At 40.2% G+C, this 18922-nt stretch overlaps 1 protein-coding gene across 3 annotated transcripts in view; it reads left to right on the top strand.

The window, feature by feature from the left end:
- pde10a (phosphodiesterase 10A) overlaps positions 1–18922 on the top strand; it is an 87163-nt gene that overhangs the window by 52909 nt on the left and 15332 nt on the right. For all 3 annotated transcript variants that reach the window (XM_034100988.1, XM_034100987.1, XM_034100990.1), the window contains 2 exons: positions 15803–15831; positions 16943–17063. In XM_034100988.1, the coding sequence (XP_033956879.1) occupies positions 15803–15831; positions 16943–17063 (150 nt within the window). The remainder of the gene's footprint in view (positions 1–15802; positions 15832–16942; positions 17064–18922) is intronic.

Genomic DNA, 18922 nt, shown 5'->3' with positions numbered 1-18922 from the left:
TGTTTAACCACTCAGAAGCCATCAAAGTGAACACATTGGGACCTTTCAGAGAGGTAGTTCACAAACCAACCCACTGCATGGCTGGATATGCCAATACTGAGTAGCCTCTGCTTTAAGATGCGATGCTCGACGGTATCAAACGCTTTGGAAAGGTCAATAAATAGAGCTGCACAACTCTGCTTATTATCTAAAATACTCGTAATGTCATTCACCACTTTCATTGTCGCAGTGATGGTGCTATGTTGCTTTCTGAAGCCTGACTGATGTTTAGACAGGATGTCATTTGTACATAACAACACCTTTACCTGTTCACTCACTAGGCGTTCAAGAACCTTAGCCAGAACTGATAATTTAGAGATGGGCCTATAATTATTTAATAAAGTGGCCTCCCCACCTTTTAGTAAAGGCAAGACATAAGCTGACTTCCATACTTTTGGAATTGCATTTGTGCTGAGGGAGAGGTTAAAAAGAGTAGTGAGAGGAAGAGCAATAAAATCTGCAGCGATCTTTAAAAAGAAAGGTTCTACGTTGTCCGGGCCAGCTGGTTTCTTAGGATCTAGCTTAGATAAGGCTTCATGAACAACATTGACAGTAAAAGGAGTAAAACTGAAAGGGTTTTCCAGACCACATTGTTCAGAATCACGGATTGGGGTGTTCACAGCAGCAGAGTTAGAAACAGAATCAAACAGAGAACCACAGGACACAAAATGCTCATTAAAGCAATTTAACATAGTGGCCCTGTCCAATATAGAGCCAGATGCTGTGGTAAGGCACAGAGGTAGCTCATTACGGATCTCACCGGTGGATATCGATTTTATGGCTTTCCAAAATTTCCTAGGATTATTTAGGTTTTCTGTGGTAACTGACAAATAGTACTTCGACTTTGCACTTTTGACATTTGAAGTGAAGCTATTTCTTAGCTGCCTAAAACGCAGCCATTCTACCTCTGAGCCTGATTGCCTAGCCTTTGCCCAGGCCTTGTTTCTCTCATGAAGGAGACTAGACAGTTCAGCAGAAAACCAAGGATTTTCTCGTCCCTTTACTCTAAATGTACGCAGGGGTGCATATCTATCAATGATCTCCATAAAACCAAGATAAAAATAAGACCATGCGGTTTCTACATCAGCACACAGATCGATTTTTCCCCAATCAAACCCAAACAGATCATGAACAAAACCATGCTCCACAAAATGTTTTAGGTCTCTCTTAATAATAATACGAGGTTTAACCTTTTGGACCTTAGTGTCCCTAATTGTGGCTACAGCACAGTGGTCACTCACATCATTCGCAAATACTCCCACAGCTGAGTATTTATAGGGAACATTAGTTAAAATGAGATCAATTAGGGAGGATTTATTAGGGGACTTAATGTTAGGGCGAGTAGGACTGTCAACAATCTGAGTAACATTTAAAGAGATAAAAAGGTTTTTAAAATCCTCTGACACTGCAGTTAACCAGTCCCAGTTAAAATCTCCAAGTAGCACTATTTCCTTGTAGTCTAGCTGCGATAAAAAATGTGCTAGCGAAGACAAGGAGTCCTTGACAGCTGAGGGGGGTCTGTAACAGCCCACCACCATGACCTGTTGCCCCTTTGCCACTTGATAGCAAATGATAGATTTGGAAACTAATGTGGTTACACTGAACTTATTCTTAACATAAATGGCAACGCCACCACCTTTATTAGGCTGGTCGGAACGATACACATTATAACCATTTAAGACAATGTCAGAGGCCAAAATAGATCTATTTAGCCATGTTTCTGATAAAACAATGACGTCAGCGTCAGTCGATTTTGCCCAAATGCGGACAAAATCTAGTTTACCTAACAGACTGCGCACATTCAAGTGGATGAAACCCAACCCAGACCTAGCTTTAAAATCAGCAGGAGTAGCGTTCTGACTACTACTACTGGGCGGACCAGGGTTAGGTTGTACATTTCCTGACAGTGATAGCAAAAAAAAAAACTGGCATCTTTTCCTCTTAAATGACACACATACATTGTCATCTACTTTAGAAACACCGGAAAAGTCTGCGAGAGTGTGATTTGAGCTTAAGAAGCAGTCCTGAAGAACCATCATCGCAGGAAAACAAAAAAGACTAATTTTGTCGAGCAGATTGACTGTGACAAGGTAACCGGTAATTGTTTGTGCAACACATCCGAACCTTTGCAGGGGATGCCCATTGCGGGTGGCAGAACAGACCTGAATCCAGTAGACTTCTCAGAATGACTAGAGATCTTCTAGTGTCCAATACAGTTAACAGGCACAGCAGAATCTCGATATGGGCCATTTTCCCGGACCAGCACACAGTAGCAAAGGACAGGCGAAAGCAGCAGTGTGGAAGCGCTCCGGTCCCTCCGTGGTATCCCCGGGGTGAAAGCAGGCCTCTGCAACAGCAGAACCAGGACAGGTGGAAAGCAGGCCCCAGCCGTGGTAAAATCCTCCTCCGCAGAGTTGATAACCAGCGTCGTAGGACCGCTTAGCAAGATCTCGTTTGTTAGGGTTAGTTCAGATAACTCAGAGATATCCAGGGTCTGTTGAACTGGCTTCCTAGTACAGGCCAGTGATCGATCAGGCTAAGCTAACCTGTAGCTGCTCCGTCCACACTCACAACAACTTCATAAAGACATAAATAAAGCAGCTGTATTCGCCTGTATTTCTGTGTACACAAGCATTCATTAATGGTTCGGAAAGTGGAGCTGTACCTTAATAATATAAAAGATTGTATTTGCGTGCATTTCCTGTTCGAAAAGTGGCGCTGTACTGAGAGTGGAGGTGTCCTGAGATGGACCTGTCAGCTCCGGACAGTGCAAAATGCGTAAATGAAGCGCTACATCATGAACGCAAGAAATCATACCCTCGCGCTCATGTGATTGGCTTAGAATGGAGGAGACATCTGATTTGCTATAGAATCTAGATAGAAAACATTACAAGTACGTTACAAGTACGAATCGGGTGACCGTCAGGGGAGTCTCAAAAAACCCACACACGAATGCACAGCGATCTGTGCACAGAAAGCGGTTTGTGTATGCAGGTTCAGAGGTTTTAAACGGAAAACAAATGTGTGTGGATCAAAAATACATATGTAAAACTTTTTTCTGTATTTTATTTACATGTATATGAAACGGAACACATTTGTGTGTGCATTGAAAAACACAAGTGTAAATCCTTTTGCGGATCATGAAATACAAGTGTGAATCCTTCTGTGTGCATGTGTGTATTATGAGACTGTTCTGAGCCCATAAAACTGGGCATACGTCTAGATATCATTAATATGGATAATCCGATCGATCGGCCACCGATCATTATCGGCCAATATTCACTCTCGGACGATCGATCGGTGCTCTCTATAAAGGCCCATCAGGAGAGCCCATCAGGAGAGCCGATCACATGACGTAAAATACATGACACTTTTCTCTGCAAAACAAGCTCGCCAAAATGGCTTCACCAGTCTGGCAGTATTTTAAGGTGTCTGAAAAAGACAATAAAATAGCGGTATGCAACGTGTGTGAAGCAGAAATCCTGCAGCCCCACCCGCTGTGACGTTCTGTTTATTCTTCACTGTCGGGTCACTCATTTCTGGATTAGCGAGCTGCATGAGATACTGACGGGCTGTCAGAAGAGGGAGAGAGGAAAAGAGAGCGCTCCCGCTAATTTCTCCCGTGTTATTATCCAAAGTTAATGCAAACTTGAGTAATGTACTTAATTTGAATGTAATAATTATGTTGGTTGTTGTTTGTGGAAGCGCACCATGTATTGAAAAATCTGAACTTTTCGATCCGTTACGATTATAAACTGAAGCAATATAAAAATGAGCCCCATTAACTGAGTTTTAAACATCACTTTAAATGGAAGATCCCCATAGCCCCCACCCACCCTATGATCGGATCGGCGATCGGTATCGGCCGATACTGATTTCGGCGATCGGCCCCAAAAACCCTGATCGGAGCATCACCCTACTTATTAAGGTCATTTATTTTCTGATTTATGTATCATAACTAGCGATGCAATATGCTGTTCTTCTAGCAACTAAGCTATTGCTATTAAAGAAACCCTGTCAGCGAATGGCTTATAAATCACATAATAAAGCCCATAATATTTATCAGTAAAAGCAACTTGACATTAGGGCTGCTCAATTAATCGTATTTTAATTGCAATTATGATTTTGGCTTGCAACGATTATGAAAACAACATAATCGAAATAAAACGATTATATACATATATATATATATATATTAGGGGTGTAACGGTATCCGTATTCGTCTCGTACCGTCACGGTTCGGACGTCACGGTTCGGCACATGCAGTCACACGACGAATACGACTTTTTTTTTCTTCGAGTGGGAAAAAAGTCTGTCATTCAGGGCAGTATCCATTACACTATTTATAATTAGGGTTGGGTATCGTTTGAATTTCCACGATTCCGATTCCGATTCCAATTCTACTTTTCGATTCTGGTTCTTAACGGTTCTCAATTCCGATTCTTTGAGGGGCAGGGTAAAAAAAATGATTAAGTTCTTGTTGAGAAAAACAAGCATATCTGCCTTCTCAGGCATACCGGGAAGAAATGTTTGAACATTTTAAAGCAAAATGCTTCAATCTGGTGCACTTTAAGCAGAATTACTAGAGACTAGATCTAGGGGGTACAACTCTAAACACCCATATGAAAAAGATCGGTTTACATTTAAATAATTAAACAAGTATGTGAGCATAACCAATAACCTATCATAGCCAATAACAAATACATGTAACGTATTTTATGTTTGTTGTTCATTCATATCTTATTTTACTATTTTATTTATGTATATTTTTTTATCTCTCCAGTTTAAAACAATATGTCTGGTTTACTGTCCTATAGTATACATTGGAATGATTTCAAACCTGTTTTATCCCAATAATTATAAAGGAGTGCCTTGGAAATATGTGTTTACATACATTGTGATCAAAACGTTTGAGACCCACTGAGATAACTTAGACTAAAGTGAACTATCTAAACACTCAAGAGGCCTTTACCTCACTGAGCTGAAGTTATCAGCCTCTCAGTCTGACTGGAGAGGACTCTCCCTCCACATCATTGTAGAAACATCTTCTTCTTCCGTTAGAGCAGCTAGCACCAGATGCTAATAACAACAGCGCCGGTGTCGGTACCAGATGTGTTCGGGGTACCCAAGCCCCCAGGAAGTGCGCCGGAGTCTGATGAGAATATTCGTTGTGGCCAAACGGCGGTACTACACTTCCTTTAGGTTGCTGGGCCCGGAAACACTTTTTCCCATTGACTTACATTGGGAAAGAGTGGTCTGTAACTCGTTGGATAATTTTTTTTAAACTAAATAAACTACCCAGTATGAACACTTGTATAGCCCTTATTAAAAACATTCGTTCCTCAAGTTGTAAAAATGTGCTAATAACGTTATTCTGAGAGTTATTTCCCTCTGCATTATGAACGCGCATCTAACCCACGGGACCGCGCTGCCCCGGCACGTTCATGTTACGTGTTCAACAGGATGCACAATAACAACGGACCCATATTCGCCTTACTGCCCACGGAGCTGTAATAATGGTTATATTGCACATGTTTGCTGTAATTCATCATTTGTAAAATATTATACTACATGGGCTGTATGATGTAAATCTTGTACCGTAAATGTTGTATTAAATAAAGTTAATATTACCGACGTTAGATTAACGTCCCTGTAGCTTATTATTGCACTAAGAAGCTTATTGCACTGTATATATATATATATATATATATATAGTGCAATAATTATTTCATGCTAAATGAAGCTCTTTTGGATATCACTAGATCCTGTTACAGCGTAATATAAGTACATAACGATTGATGTGTACATTAGCATAATTACTAGCTAGCCGCTATAGCTGCTAACTGCCTCGTCGTTAATATCAAATCCATCATAATAACAAACCATTACCATGCTGTCATGAACGTGCGGTGCTGTTACGTGTACGCAAATTGACGTGCTTGATGTGAACGAGCATTTTGGTTAAAGTTGCGCATGCTCTATGAGTGCACATACGGGTACTTCTCAGGCATGCCGGGTAATCTGTGACGTTTCACTCTCTCAAAAGTTGGGCCATTTTATCATCATGCGCTAATGAGCAGCTCTCATAGGAATGAATGAGGCCCCGCCTCCCACGCTGTATCCAGTTCTTATTATACATCCATGGGGGTACCAGATGTGTTCGGGTGTATTTCCGTCGCATTCGTCATCCGTCATATCCGTCATATACTCTCCTCCCTCTGCTCCCAGCGCTCTGCTGCCACACACCGGCCGTCTGCGGAACTGCAGCTGGAGAAACTCGGGACAGCTTGTTATGTGTGGGGTGCTATGGTGGGGTCCCATGTACTTTTGCACATAAATAATGTTTCTAATTATTTACAATTAAAAAATATATATATTCTGCGTTACTTTAGCCAACACTTTTATAAGGCCACTAGATTAGATAATTACGAAATGTGTAGATAGAATACATATCTTTCAGGTTGTTATTTTGTCATTATGTTTTATTACATTGCATTTAGCTGACGCTTTTATCCAAAGCGACTTACAATAAGTTTATTATTTATTAGTATATAGTATCTGAACCTTTGGAGAGGAGTTGGGAGACACACGACACATCAAATCACATCTACAGATCAAGACGAAGCGAATGGAAGTACTCCTAGCGTGTGAAAATGTTTGTGACAAACGTGTGCAAAGTCTACGCTAGCGGTTAGTTGTTATTGTTTGAAATTGTTGCTATGGAAACAACATGACGGAGTAAAAAGTAATATCTTCTACATATAATAACGGACAAAGTAAAGAATGAAGTGTAGGCTATGTTTAAATGTTCGGAATTTGACCGTGATGGCCCTCTTGAGTTGCCGTACAATATAACGGATATGACGGTTGACGGCTGCGACGGAAATACACCCGAACACATCTGATACCCCGAACACATCTGGTACCTACACTGGTTCCAGTGCACCCTCCCTTTCTCCCTCGCTCACTCGCACGTTGGCTGTGAGCTGCCGGTGCCAGATAAGCCAACATCCCCCATTTTCATCACTTGCAGCGCCCATCGTAGAGGGCGAATGAAACGTGTAACCGGGGTGAAAAAGGGTGTTACATTTACTTAATTATGAATGTTGTTACATCAAGGCCGACAATTAGGATGAGCACCAACGGTCAAAACATTTGTTTTCCCTCCCAGAGCTGTCAGCGCAGCGCCTCCCCAGATCTGGCGCCCTAGCCGAACATCTATAATGGCAGTGCAACGGGCCGGCCCTGGTCTCAGGTTACACCGTAGAAAGTGTAGGTACAACGCTACATTTCCCGCCCCGCTGCAGTCATGCAGTAGGCTACGGAGAGCGGCGAGAAACTTTTCCTCAGGCATCGAAAAGTGGAACCGAAATTCACATTTCTAAATGATGCCGTTGGAATCGAAATGTTGGAACCGGTTCTCGGTACCCAACCCTATTTATAATCCAGGGGGCGGTATTGCGCCTAAAAGCTGTTTGCCAGCCGCCCTTAAACAACAAATGAAGAACAAGAAGAAACACAACAACAAAACGAACAAAATACAAGAAGAAGAAAAGTTAGTATGGCGATTTCAGATAACACACAGGAGCTAGAACACACCTGCTTTTTTTAAATCAGCTGTGTGGGAACATTTCGGGTTCCCTGTAGACTACAATAACGATGAAGTGGTGGATCAGACGAGGACGGTGTGTCGGCGTTGTTCGATAGCGGTGCGGTATGCTAATGAGAACACACGCCAAACATGCTAAATCATATCAGAAGGCATCAGCTAGATTTGCCAATCACTGGAGCCCAGCAAAAGACAATAGCAGTTCAACAGCTTATCCCCACTGTTTAAACCAATAGACATGAAAGCGGTGAGACCAAAATAAATAACGGAAGCATTTGGCATATGTTTTTCAACGACTTTGCGCTCTTGAAACACTTTCTTATTATTTATGATGTAATATTTTCAAGACATTCTTTTTAGTTTTACAGCTTGATGAAACCTTTTTGTTTGACATCAGCCATTATAGATACTATGGCCATCTGAGTGTGTGGTGCTGTTTGTGGTTTGTTTTTAACTGTTTAATACAGTTAATTATTCAAAATGTCAGAGTTCCTTATTTTTAAACTGAAACTTGCACTACTGTTAAAAAATAAATAACAACAAACCTGGAATTATGCATTTGGGACTTTTTTTTGCTTTTTCTTGCTTTTCCGAACCCGTACCGAACCGTGACCCCCAAACCGAGGTACGGACCGAACCGTGACTTCTGTGAACAGTTACACCCCTAATATATATATATTTATATGTATTTATTTTTATTTTAAAAACAAATTAATTGGTTTTTTATACTTAAAGTTTAGGGTAATCAATTGTTAAAAATATACTGTTAAAATTTCTTTTTTACAATACATTTATGTTTTCAAAGTAAATGGATAATCGTTTTTAATAATCGTGATATCAGTTATTGACCCAAATAATCGAGATTATGATTTTTGCCATAATCGAGCAGCCCTACTTGACATACTGTAAATGTATTGGATTTGAAAAATATACATTTCTCTTTATAATGTTTGATACATTATGCATTTATCTCTTATCACCTAAGCTGACAAATAACTTTGGAATAAAAAAGACAATATCTCTGGTTCAGCTAAATTGATTTTGATCTTTTTTTTCTGATAAACAGTTTTTTGTAAGTACAAGAAGCTTAAAGAGGTGACAGTAAGCGGATATGAAATATATCTAAAAAGACTTTTGTATATTTATCCTGTCCTGGTTGTTATTGTGTTGAATGTGCTTTGTGGTAAATTAGTGTTTCAATAACTGAACTCCAATTTTCTCGTGATGCCTACCCTTTTATATGTTTATGACTTTATTGCTTTATTAAGTTGTATTTATTTTCAAGATTAGTGTTTCAAAGCAGATGTCGCCTGGTCATAACAGAGTGTTACAGTGCAGATCGATTTTACAGCAGCCTGTTAGGGAACATGTCAAACAAAACACAGTTTCCCAGAATCCCTACTGATGTCATTCGATCATCACACCTCTCTTGACCGATGTCCCACAGATGTTTACTTCACAACACACACTGCCATGGGGTGATTAATAAATCCCAACCTGTCTGCTGCTTCTGTCCAGAGGCCCCTTGTTACTTGTCTGTGCCTTCTTAAACACACACACACACACACACACACACACACACACACACACACACACACACACACACACACACACACACACACATACTGAGACAAGAACCTATGTTCTGTCTCGTCTTGCTTATGCAGTTGTGAATGAAGACTGTACTGTAGGTCTAAGTTAAAGTCTGAATTTGTTGCTATAATTTTAGCAATGGTTCACTTTTTTTCGTTTTGTTCATGTTCTATCAAGATATTTCTTCATTCCCTAAAGTTGTCATTGTGGAAGAGTAGTTAGTCAGTAGTATGATCAAAATTAGACATTTCTGGACTTCCTTTGGTATCTGTTCATAATTTTTTTAATGTTAATTTAAATGATTAGATGTCAGAAAATAAGGAAACGTAACAAATCACCGCCCAAATTTAAATATTCAATTTAAAATGTAAAAATGATCATCATTCAAATGATAAAACATAGATAAGTAGCACATAATTAGATCGGAAAGGCTGCAAACAGAAGCTATTTCAATGTCACATTTTCGTTAATAAAACACCTTTAAATGGGGAACATTGTAGAGGGAGTGTGAGTGAGCCTCCAGCCTCTCTGTCCCAAACTCCGGAGGCAAGAGTTAGGCCGAGCTGTTGAGCAGCTGATGCTGTTTCTCAGATGTCTTTGGACGGAATTCACATGCAGACAAAGATGTGCTTGTGTAGCAGAACCACACACCCAGCACTGTGATAAGAGAGCTGTCTCACCTGCAGGGCTTTCCATCAGGAGGGTCCTATCATGCACATTGCACTTTTTGATGTCTTTTATGCATAAATATGTGTTCCCGGTGTGTCAGCGAACTCACAAAGTGTCAGAAAATAAAACCCTCTCTCTTTTCCTCCGTACCCAAATCTCTAAAAACGGGGGTACAACGGAGCTGTTCCAGATTTGCGGCCGATATGACGTAATATCGGAAATGTGGACCCACGGACCTATCAGAAACGTTGCTATCAAAAACAATGCGCAACGTTTTGGAAATAATATGGTATGTGTTTACATTAGCAAGCATCGCTAACACTCAGAGCTAAGCTGTACTGGAGAGAGTAGGCTACATGTGTAAAAAAGCAGGATACAAAAAGGAACTCACCTTGTAGTAAACCCGCAAAAGAAAAAGTATTTGAGCTCCATACTGTTTCAGAAATAATCCTTGATGAACTTGATATGGCGTTTCATCACGGTAGCATTTAGCTGAGTATCTCCGTAGAATTCTGACCAGGCATTAGCTCCCACCCCCTCTTTTTTTTAAGCTAAGGACCCAAAATCAGCGTTTCACTAACAGGGCTGAGGGGTATGAGGCATGGCTAGAATGGGTGATCTGCTTGGTATTTGAGCAAAACACATCATAGACATGTTTTTATATATCTGAGACCCATAATGTATGCCTAAAAATAGCATGTTAGGAAACCTTTAAAACTACCCTTTACCTAACAGAGAGTCATATTAAAGAGACATGTGTGAAACGGGAAAAAGGAATAGTACTGTCAACCATGGCAGAGTTTGGTTGTGGCAGCTGCCCTTCCTCCATGGAGCCGGTTGATGCAGGACGGCCACAAGGTCGACACATGTTGACCACTGAGTGACTGCAAGCTGCCGTCCGGTGGGGCGTATCTGAGGCGGGAGATCAATAAAGCGCCCGTCTAGTATCATGCACATTAGAGCCAGCTGACTGAGGGATTTTCCCCTGCTGAAAGGCCTTAGCCCCGGGCTGCTGATGTGTTCTGGGTGCTCCTCCAAATCATTCCTCACCATGTCTCATCGAACAGTTCAGAGACCTTTGGGCTGATGTGAATTGTAGGCTGTGAATGTTCTTGTCTCTCTTATTTGTCTGCGGTTTGCAGAAATGTTATGAAACTGTTTTATGAAGCTGAATGATTATGTCATAAATTATTATTAATCAGTATTAATTACTAATCCAAATTACAGTATTTGTTTTTTGCATTAAATAGCACATGTTCCATACTTTTAAAGTGCAGTATTTATGAAGTCAAATAATGAAATCTCTTTTAGTATTCATCAAGTAAGCACAGATCTTATTTTAAAAACATATAACATACTGTTAATGTTATCTCAGGATCAACCTTTTTGATAAGAAATGACAGGGTGTTTTACCGTGGCAGTAAAGTCTGCTTTACTTTTTTCCTGCATTATCCTGGATATGTCAACTGTGCCTGCTTGACTCCTTGTTGCAGTGTGATGATTGTATTGGTTGAACTCTCACTGAAATCGAAATCTGCAACAACTAATGTGAGTGCTGCGTTTTTTGTTTTTTTGTCTGCTGCACAAATGTCCTGGATGGAAAAGCTTTATCATGAAATCAATACGTGCAAACCAATGTGCCACAACAGGACTCTCTGTAAAGTTAAACACCTTGATATTAACAACAAAACAAATAAGATGCAAAAACTCCTATCAAGTTATGATTTGGTATTAACTATAGCAACTAAACAGCCACTCTCAAGCTGCAAACTAAATATAAGTTGTTAAATTGCAATTTTAGACAAGGACTAACATCAGGAACTGCTGTACAGTTGACCTTATGAAGCCAAATCTGCAAAGCAGCCTCTAAGCATTGAGGTAGGTAGCACATATCCTAAACTGATACATGTCAGCTTTAAGCTTGACATCCCAAACATTTACTCTGAGGTTGTTCCGGTTCAGGAAGATGTTGAATGGAGTGATGAAGTTACAAGAAGAGGTCTGTTCATCCTCTGCTGCTCTCAGGGGTTACTGGACAGTTTTTAGTGTTTGGTGTTCATTACTCTGTGAGCTGTCAGTATATTTTATAAGAACATGTTGGCCCTCTCCTCCTGTGTTTCAGGGTTCTTACGGTCATTAAAAACCTGGAAAAGTCATGGAAATTCAAAATGCAAATTCCAGGCCCTGGAAAAGTTATGGAAAACAATATTTTTCCCAAAGTTTTGGAAAAGTCATGGAAATGTAACTAAAGTTGCATCAAATATAATTTATATTTTAGCTAATCGCTAAAATAGTAATACTATAATGATAATAAATACTGTATCGTATAGTAATGAAACATAAAATGGCATTTAACTGACGAGGTATTTTTCTGCGTGGAGAAGCTAGTAAGCCTACTATTTGATTTGTTTTACTGTAGATAGGCACAACATGTTTCAGACCTTAGTTTCCTGTTCCATGTTAAAATAAATCTTTTTCAGTGGTACCGCTGAGAAAGAGTAATTGTTTTGGTCATGGAAAATTAGGTAAAGGTCATGGAAAAGTCATTGAAAATCATTGTTGAAAAAGGGTATGAACCCTGGTGTTTACTAAAAGCAACAGCAGATCTTTGAAAATACGGGATGGCATCAGAACAGGCTACAGGTCTCTGTCCCTGTGCTGATGGCTGACCACATCGTATGGTGGTAAAACACACAGACCTGCACTCACACTCATATAGCTTCCCTCTGGGCCCCAGGGGAAGTTGTATCATTAGAGTAAATCCCCAGACACACACCTGATGACACAAAGATGTTATTGTTGCATAGCTGGACAGGCAAGTTGTCAGCTTTATATATTTGGGGTCTAGTTTATGTGAAAGGTGTCTGTACCAAACGGTACGGTCCACCCATTATCTCTTTAACAAGAGACAAACAATATAGGACGCTTTTTTTTTGGTTTCTAGGAAAACCAGGAATATAAGAGCCATGCTGGACCTGCACCTGCTGAATGTGTCGTGTGCACACGCTCTACTTGCTTACTGGAAAAAGCTGGTACGGGTCCAAGCAGCGACTGGTTTAGCAACAGAACAGATATAAAGGGCACTCCCTCGTATCACAGGAAGATACTGCATTCCATACAGGGTATCTAGCCTTAAAATGCTACTTCCTGTTCCTTTTTGCCTCCTAACAATGTTTTCAGTGTGTGGATAAAGTGCTCAGTGATCATCATGTGGTTCCACTGGGACTACTTTACATGTAGTTGGATCTGCAACATCCCCAGGCCTGGACAATCAAAAAGGAACTTTGAACATTTGGGGGAAATCGACACACATAAAGGGAATAACACTGAACATTAAAATACTTTTACATAGGACTGAGTCATGTGATTGAACAAATAAATTGCTAAAAGCATTTGTCCAAAATATGATTCCAAATCACACTTAAAACAATGAAATTGAAATTCTTTCAATACTTCTGCATCAAAATGTGTTTGGTGCCGTGATGGGATCATTCATTGGCACACCATCATGCTATTTTACTGATAACAACCGTATCAGTGTTGCTGGAATCACTCACACTGCAACACTTTACAATAATGTTAAGTGGGAATGATGTGTTGCTAAAAATCACATCACAGCAGCTTTGATCAGCAAGCAGGGCGGACCCCAATCAGCTGACCCAACCAACAATGCCTTAAACGTGCATTCTTTCTAATCGCCATCAGTTATGACTCCTGCAGTTTCACAAATAAGTCAGAATGTATAGAAGTCAATGAAAACAAGACCCTCCTTCTTATTGATTTGTTACCTCAGCTAACATTTTTAACCTGACTTCATGGTCTCAATCGCTAGTTTGAAGTGCTCTTCAATACAATAGGATGATCATTTTGTTAATTATTGTCCCATTTAAAGTAGAGTAGATGATAAAGTAGGATATGTTTAAGGGCTTAGCTACCTTTTGATTGACAGGTCGCTAGTACCACAGGGTTGTTTAATTTGGGTGTTGCTTTTAATTCCGTCTTAGAACTTAACCCTTTCAAGTGTATTCAGTTCATTGTTACATTATAGTCGCCTAGTTTACTTGTACTTAGCTCTACCGTTTGTGTCTTCTCTCGTTGTTTTAAAAAATGTAGATGCCGACATCTACATTTCCAAGGGGGAACCGCTTCACCCCAACAAGAACCGAATCTCTTTATCTGAAATCCATTCGACCCGGCATTTTGTTATTTTGTCTGCTTGCATTTGGTTTTTTAATCCCCCCCATGGCGAGGAGAGAGAGGCAGCAGTGTTGCTGGTCCATTCGAACAGCCAAGTAGATAAAGAGGGTCTGAGAGCTAAGAATTCAGGTCACGGAGGAGGAAAAAAATGTAATGCAGCTCATAGCTTAGAGTTACCCAGGCATGTGCACATGTTGCTAGCAAACACGACAGACGTACTGTTCACACAAAAAATTACAATCTGATAAAAATACAATTGTGAATTTGTGGTATGGAATAGTTGTTATCCTCTTATCAAAATCTGTTTTGTTGCACAGCCCTCTTTCTAAAATGACATTCAACTTAACAGTATATTACTTTACAAACTACAACAGGTTTGTAAAAATGTGCTCTCCCAAAGGGGGTTCATATCCGAATATATTTGGCTTCAACAAGTCATTCAGAAAAGATTCTGTCTCTATTCATCCTTTTTCCAAAGGAGTTTAAAGTCTTTTTCAGCGCAGCTCTGTCCTCTGATTGACGTCATGCCTGGCCAGGGGTTCACTCTAAAATAGCTTTCATGGCTAAGTTAGGAAACTCATAGCATACTAAAAGAATGTTTAAAACAACAAACAATGAAGCCGACTGTAATGTCTTTCCTCACATGTACAAAGAGGTTTGTGTCAAAAGAGAACCAGCTAGAGTCTGCACTCCAGTAGATATTTCTAAAAATGTGCCCGCCCTTTGAGATGGTTTGATCACATGAAAGGTTGCCAAAGAGATCTGAGCTCTCACTGTTCTCGTGTGCTGTGGTGACCCTGTGTGTAATGAAGAACTGCTCGTAGCTGTGTGAATAGTTTTATTTTCATCCCAAGAAGCACTCTCAGACTATAGGTCCAGAAACTGTTTTGATTGGCTAAGACTTTTTATTATTATCACATACTCCAGTGTCTACGTCCAAAGGAAATAGTCATATGTCTACTGTCTCTCCAACAGTCTGAAATCACACCAGGAATTTGTACTCTAGGCCACAAGATTCTGCACTTGTCAAGTTAGATTATTACTCCTCTTAATTCTGTTTTAAAACAGAACATCATTTAAGCAAATGTCTCCATGCATCAAAAGTAGATAAAATAAGTATACCTCATTTATACATGTTGTATACTTGTGTTTTAAATGCTGCATATTTTTTGCATTTGCTCATTTACCTTTCACCTGACCACTGTTTTTTAAGGTGTTGCTTTTTGGCTGCTTTTGCATTTGTGTCAACTCAACCTCTAAACAGCCGGACCAGATTTCTCTGTTGCTTTTCAACTTGTTTTAAGTTAATGCACAAGGTTATTGTGTATACTGCATACTACATACTGAATCTGTGTGCTGCATAATGCAGACCAAATGAACAATTAAGCATGCCATTACCAGCAGACTGTTCACACTCAAGTAAACTCAAGCAATACGTCCTCCCTGCGTCACATGCACAATGCATGTGTTGCTAATGATAGTAACGACCATGTTTCTATTCCGAGCCAACATTCAATACATCTTACTGAGTATGACTAATGTGTTAGTATGCTGTGTTTGAACACAGCCTTAGTTCATACTCAATCCAAGTCTTTATGTTTTGTCCACTTGTTGATAATGTCAGATCTGATCATAAAACCGAACTTTCTTACAAGTTGTATTTTAAATTGTTTTCTTTCCTCTTTCTTTCTACAGATGACACATCAGCTAAAGCCGTCAGCAGGGTAGGTTTTCTTCTTTATCGTCGTGTACATATTGATTAAAAAAGTGTACATCTTGTATTACCTTATCTCTAGTTGCAAAGGCCAACCTTATTGACACTATAACTGAAATAATTCCAAATAACACAAAAGTTACAAATTCTAAAATGTCTCGTTGTACTTAACTAAAGTGCAGATTAACATTGCTCTTGGAAAACTCTTGTCTTTGTCTTCATGTTCTTTCAGAGCATTGTGAGTATAATTTTACAAATTCATGCATTATGTCAGTATGATGCAGCATATAGCATTACTGCTAATGTTGCTAACAGTGGTGCTGTCCAGAAAAGGCCCGTCTCTGTGACTGTTCAGGGCAACATCAAATAGATTAACCAGGAAAATAAGCTGCTGCATTGTTAGCATGTCCTGCGAGTGACTTGGCAGGGATTTATGGGAAAAAGTAGCTCCCCTGTGCTGCAAACAGGTATGTTCACACCTTTGTCATCCTGACACCCACATAGCCCTCGGAGGCCTGGTGTCAGCGCCCGCAGCAGGGCCCCCGATCCGGGTAAAGGGACTTCACACACAGAGAAAAAAAAACAAGGGCCACTCGACCCCTCGGTGCGTCATCCATACGTCTGTGCAAACAGGATGTGGGAGGATAGAAGGCTTCCCTTGAGCGAGGCTTGCTAGTATGCCACTCTCCCTGCCGTCCTGCCCTCACCCTCTCTTCAGGCGCAGAAATAGACGGCTCTCTGGCCCGACAAGGCAGGATGTCTGCCTCTTACATAACCACACTTTAAAGCTGAGGCTGAGCAGCAGAGCTTGCCGGGGGTCTAATCAGAGCAGAGGGGCTCAGGTGGCTTCCTTAGGGACTGCAGGGGGATCCCTTAGCAAGCATGCATCAGTGGAGGGGGGTGTAAGGGTGGGGTGGAGGGTAATGTTGCGATGAATGGCTGTGTCTTTGTGAATGGCAGGAAGATGATCCTCTTTCATTCAAAAAAAATCTCCCAGTTTGAGTAACAGCTAGCTGCTGCAGTAGCAGTACAGATTGCAGCATGTTGATTTTTGGAAACTCAATCTCAGTGTTTATGCAAAGCTGTGGAGTTGCAATATCGGTGTGCCTTGTGTCCAGCAGTACCAGGACTCAAATATGCAGGGTGTGGTGTACGAACTCAACAGCTACATGGAGCAGCGCCTGGACACTGGAGGAGACAACAAACTCCTGCTCTATGAGTTGTGCAACATCATCAAAAAAGGTGAAAGAAGACTTGGTTCAGCTTATCAAAAAAACCTCTCAGCTTCAGTTCACATCACACTGGGGTCTTTATAGTCTCCATATGTTACTGGAATTGAATCAAACATATTTTTGACAAGAAGAATTGCTAACGCATACATTAAAAATGTGTTTTAATTCAATGTAACTGAATAGTCAAAGTTCTTCTACCCATTCACATTGACAAACCAAGACTCAACCGTTTTAAAAGCTAGACATTTAAATCATATGTTAAAACAATCTGTATACTTTTCTACAAATGCATTCAGTCAGTTGGGTTATTTTGACTATTTTCAGCGTTAGAGAAAGTTTTCGAAACACTTTATCTTTTATTTGTATTTTTTTCTTTATCGTTTTATGTTTACTGAAGGAGTGGGGGTTTGAATACACTACATTCAACATTTCAAAATGACACAAAAGTTCACTTCCTCCAAAAAAAAGAAAATAAATTCAAAGAAATAATAAAAAAATTCAAAGAAAATGAGCATACATAAAAAAGTTCTTTTTAGGACTTTATCTTTTTCATTCTAACAATGGACATGGTGCATTTCATTTCACTGTTGTCAAAGAGTCAAACCAAAAGATCATTTTCACCCAAACCACACTGCTCATTAACTTCTTGATCATCTGTGTATTCACTGTCGATCCACCGGTCTCTCGTCTTCCCATTGTATGATAACATGACCTATATGAGTGTGAAATGGGACTGAAGAGGAGGACTGGGAATGAGATGAACTGGATGGCGTCAGAGTGCCCTTGTTGTGATGTAGGACATTGTTAATAGTAGTGTTGCACGGTGTACCGATACTTGAAAGGTACCGCGATACCCTGCCGTTAAAAACGGTACGATTCCTCCGTTTCATTAGTATCGGTACTTTAAGAAAAGTACTCCCGTGAAAAAGCGCCGTTTTAATAAGAGCCGTGTGTATTCAGCGCTCTGCTTCCACTCCCTGCTCTGCAGCCGTGCCTGCAGTCCCGCTCCTCTCAAGCACGTTCTAAGTCCCTCCCCTCTCTCGTGCACGCGGCCACGCGCTAGCTGCCAGAGCATGTGAGAAAACGAGAAGCATGGCTGCAAGTGGGAGTGCAACTGCCTTCTGCGCCTCGGCTTGTTGACAAAAAAGACGCCAGAAGTCTGTGAACGGGCCGTTCAGGTGTTCAGAGCAGAGCTCCCTGTCGGAGCAGCAGAGCGTGATGTGCACTGAAAAGTGTTTCTGTCGCAATATTATCGTTGAGCAAACTTAACTAGCAAACTAGCATCACTATCTGCTAACGTTAGCTTTAGCCTTCGTTTTCTATTCGTTTTTTTCATAGGCTATAAACGGAGGTGGTATAAGTATATATCTTGTACTTGAGTAAAAGTAGAAGTACCCGGGTCTTGTACTTGAGTTAAAGTAGAAGTACCAGAATGTAGGAACAATCCTGCAATCAAAATGTTCCTCAAATAAAAGTACAAAAGTATTATCATCAAAATATAGTTAAAGTAGCGACAGTAAAAGTAGAAGTACTCAGGTCTTGTACTAGAAGCACCAGAGTGTAGAATACTCTGTTACAGTAAAAGTACTGCATTCAAAATGTTCCTCAAGTAAAAGTATTAAAGTAGCGACAGTAAAAGTAGTCATTGTGCAGATTGGTCCATTTCAGAATAATATATATGATGTGTTTTATAATGATTGATCATGAAAGTGTTCTCAAAGCTGGTGAAGGTGCAGCTAGTTTGAAGTACTTTGTAGACTGCAGGGTAGCTGGTGGATTTACTCCAGGTGGAACTAAAGTCTGATTTAACACTTGATTATATTTCACATCATTCATCCACATCTGTGAAGTAACTAAAGGGATTAATAC

The sequence above is a fragment of the Pseudochaenichthys georgianus genome, chromosome 15 (assembly GCF_902827115.2).
Source record: "Pseudochaenichthys georgianus chromosome 15, fPseGeo1.2, whole genome shotgun sequence".
Classification (NCBI taxonomy): domain Eukaryota; kingdom Metazoa; phylum Chordata; class Actinopteri; order Perciformes; family Channichthyidae; genus Pseudochaenichthys; species Pseudochaenichthys georgianus.
Note: the sequence above shows the minus strand (reverse complement) of the source record. Positions and strands in the feature narration are given on the sequence as shown.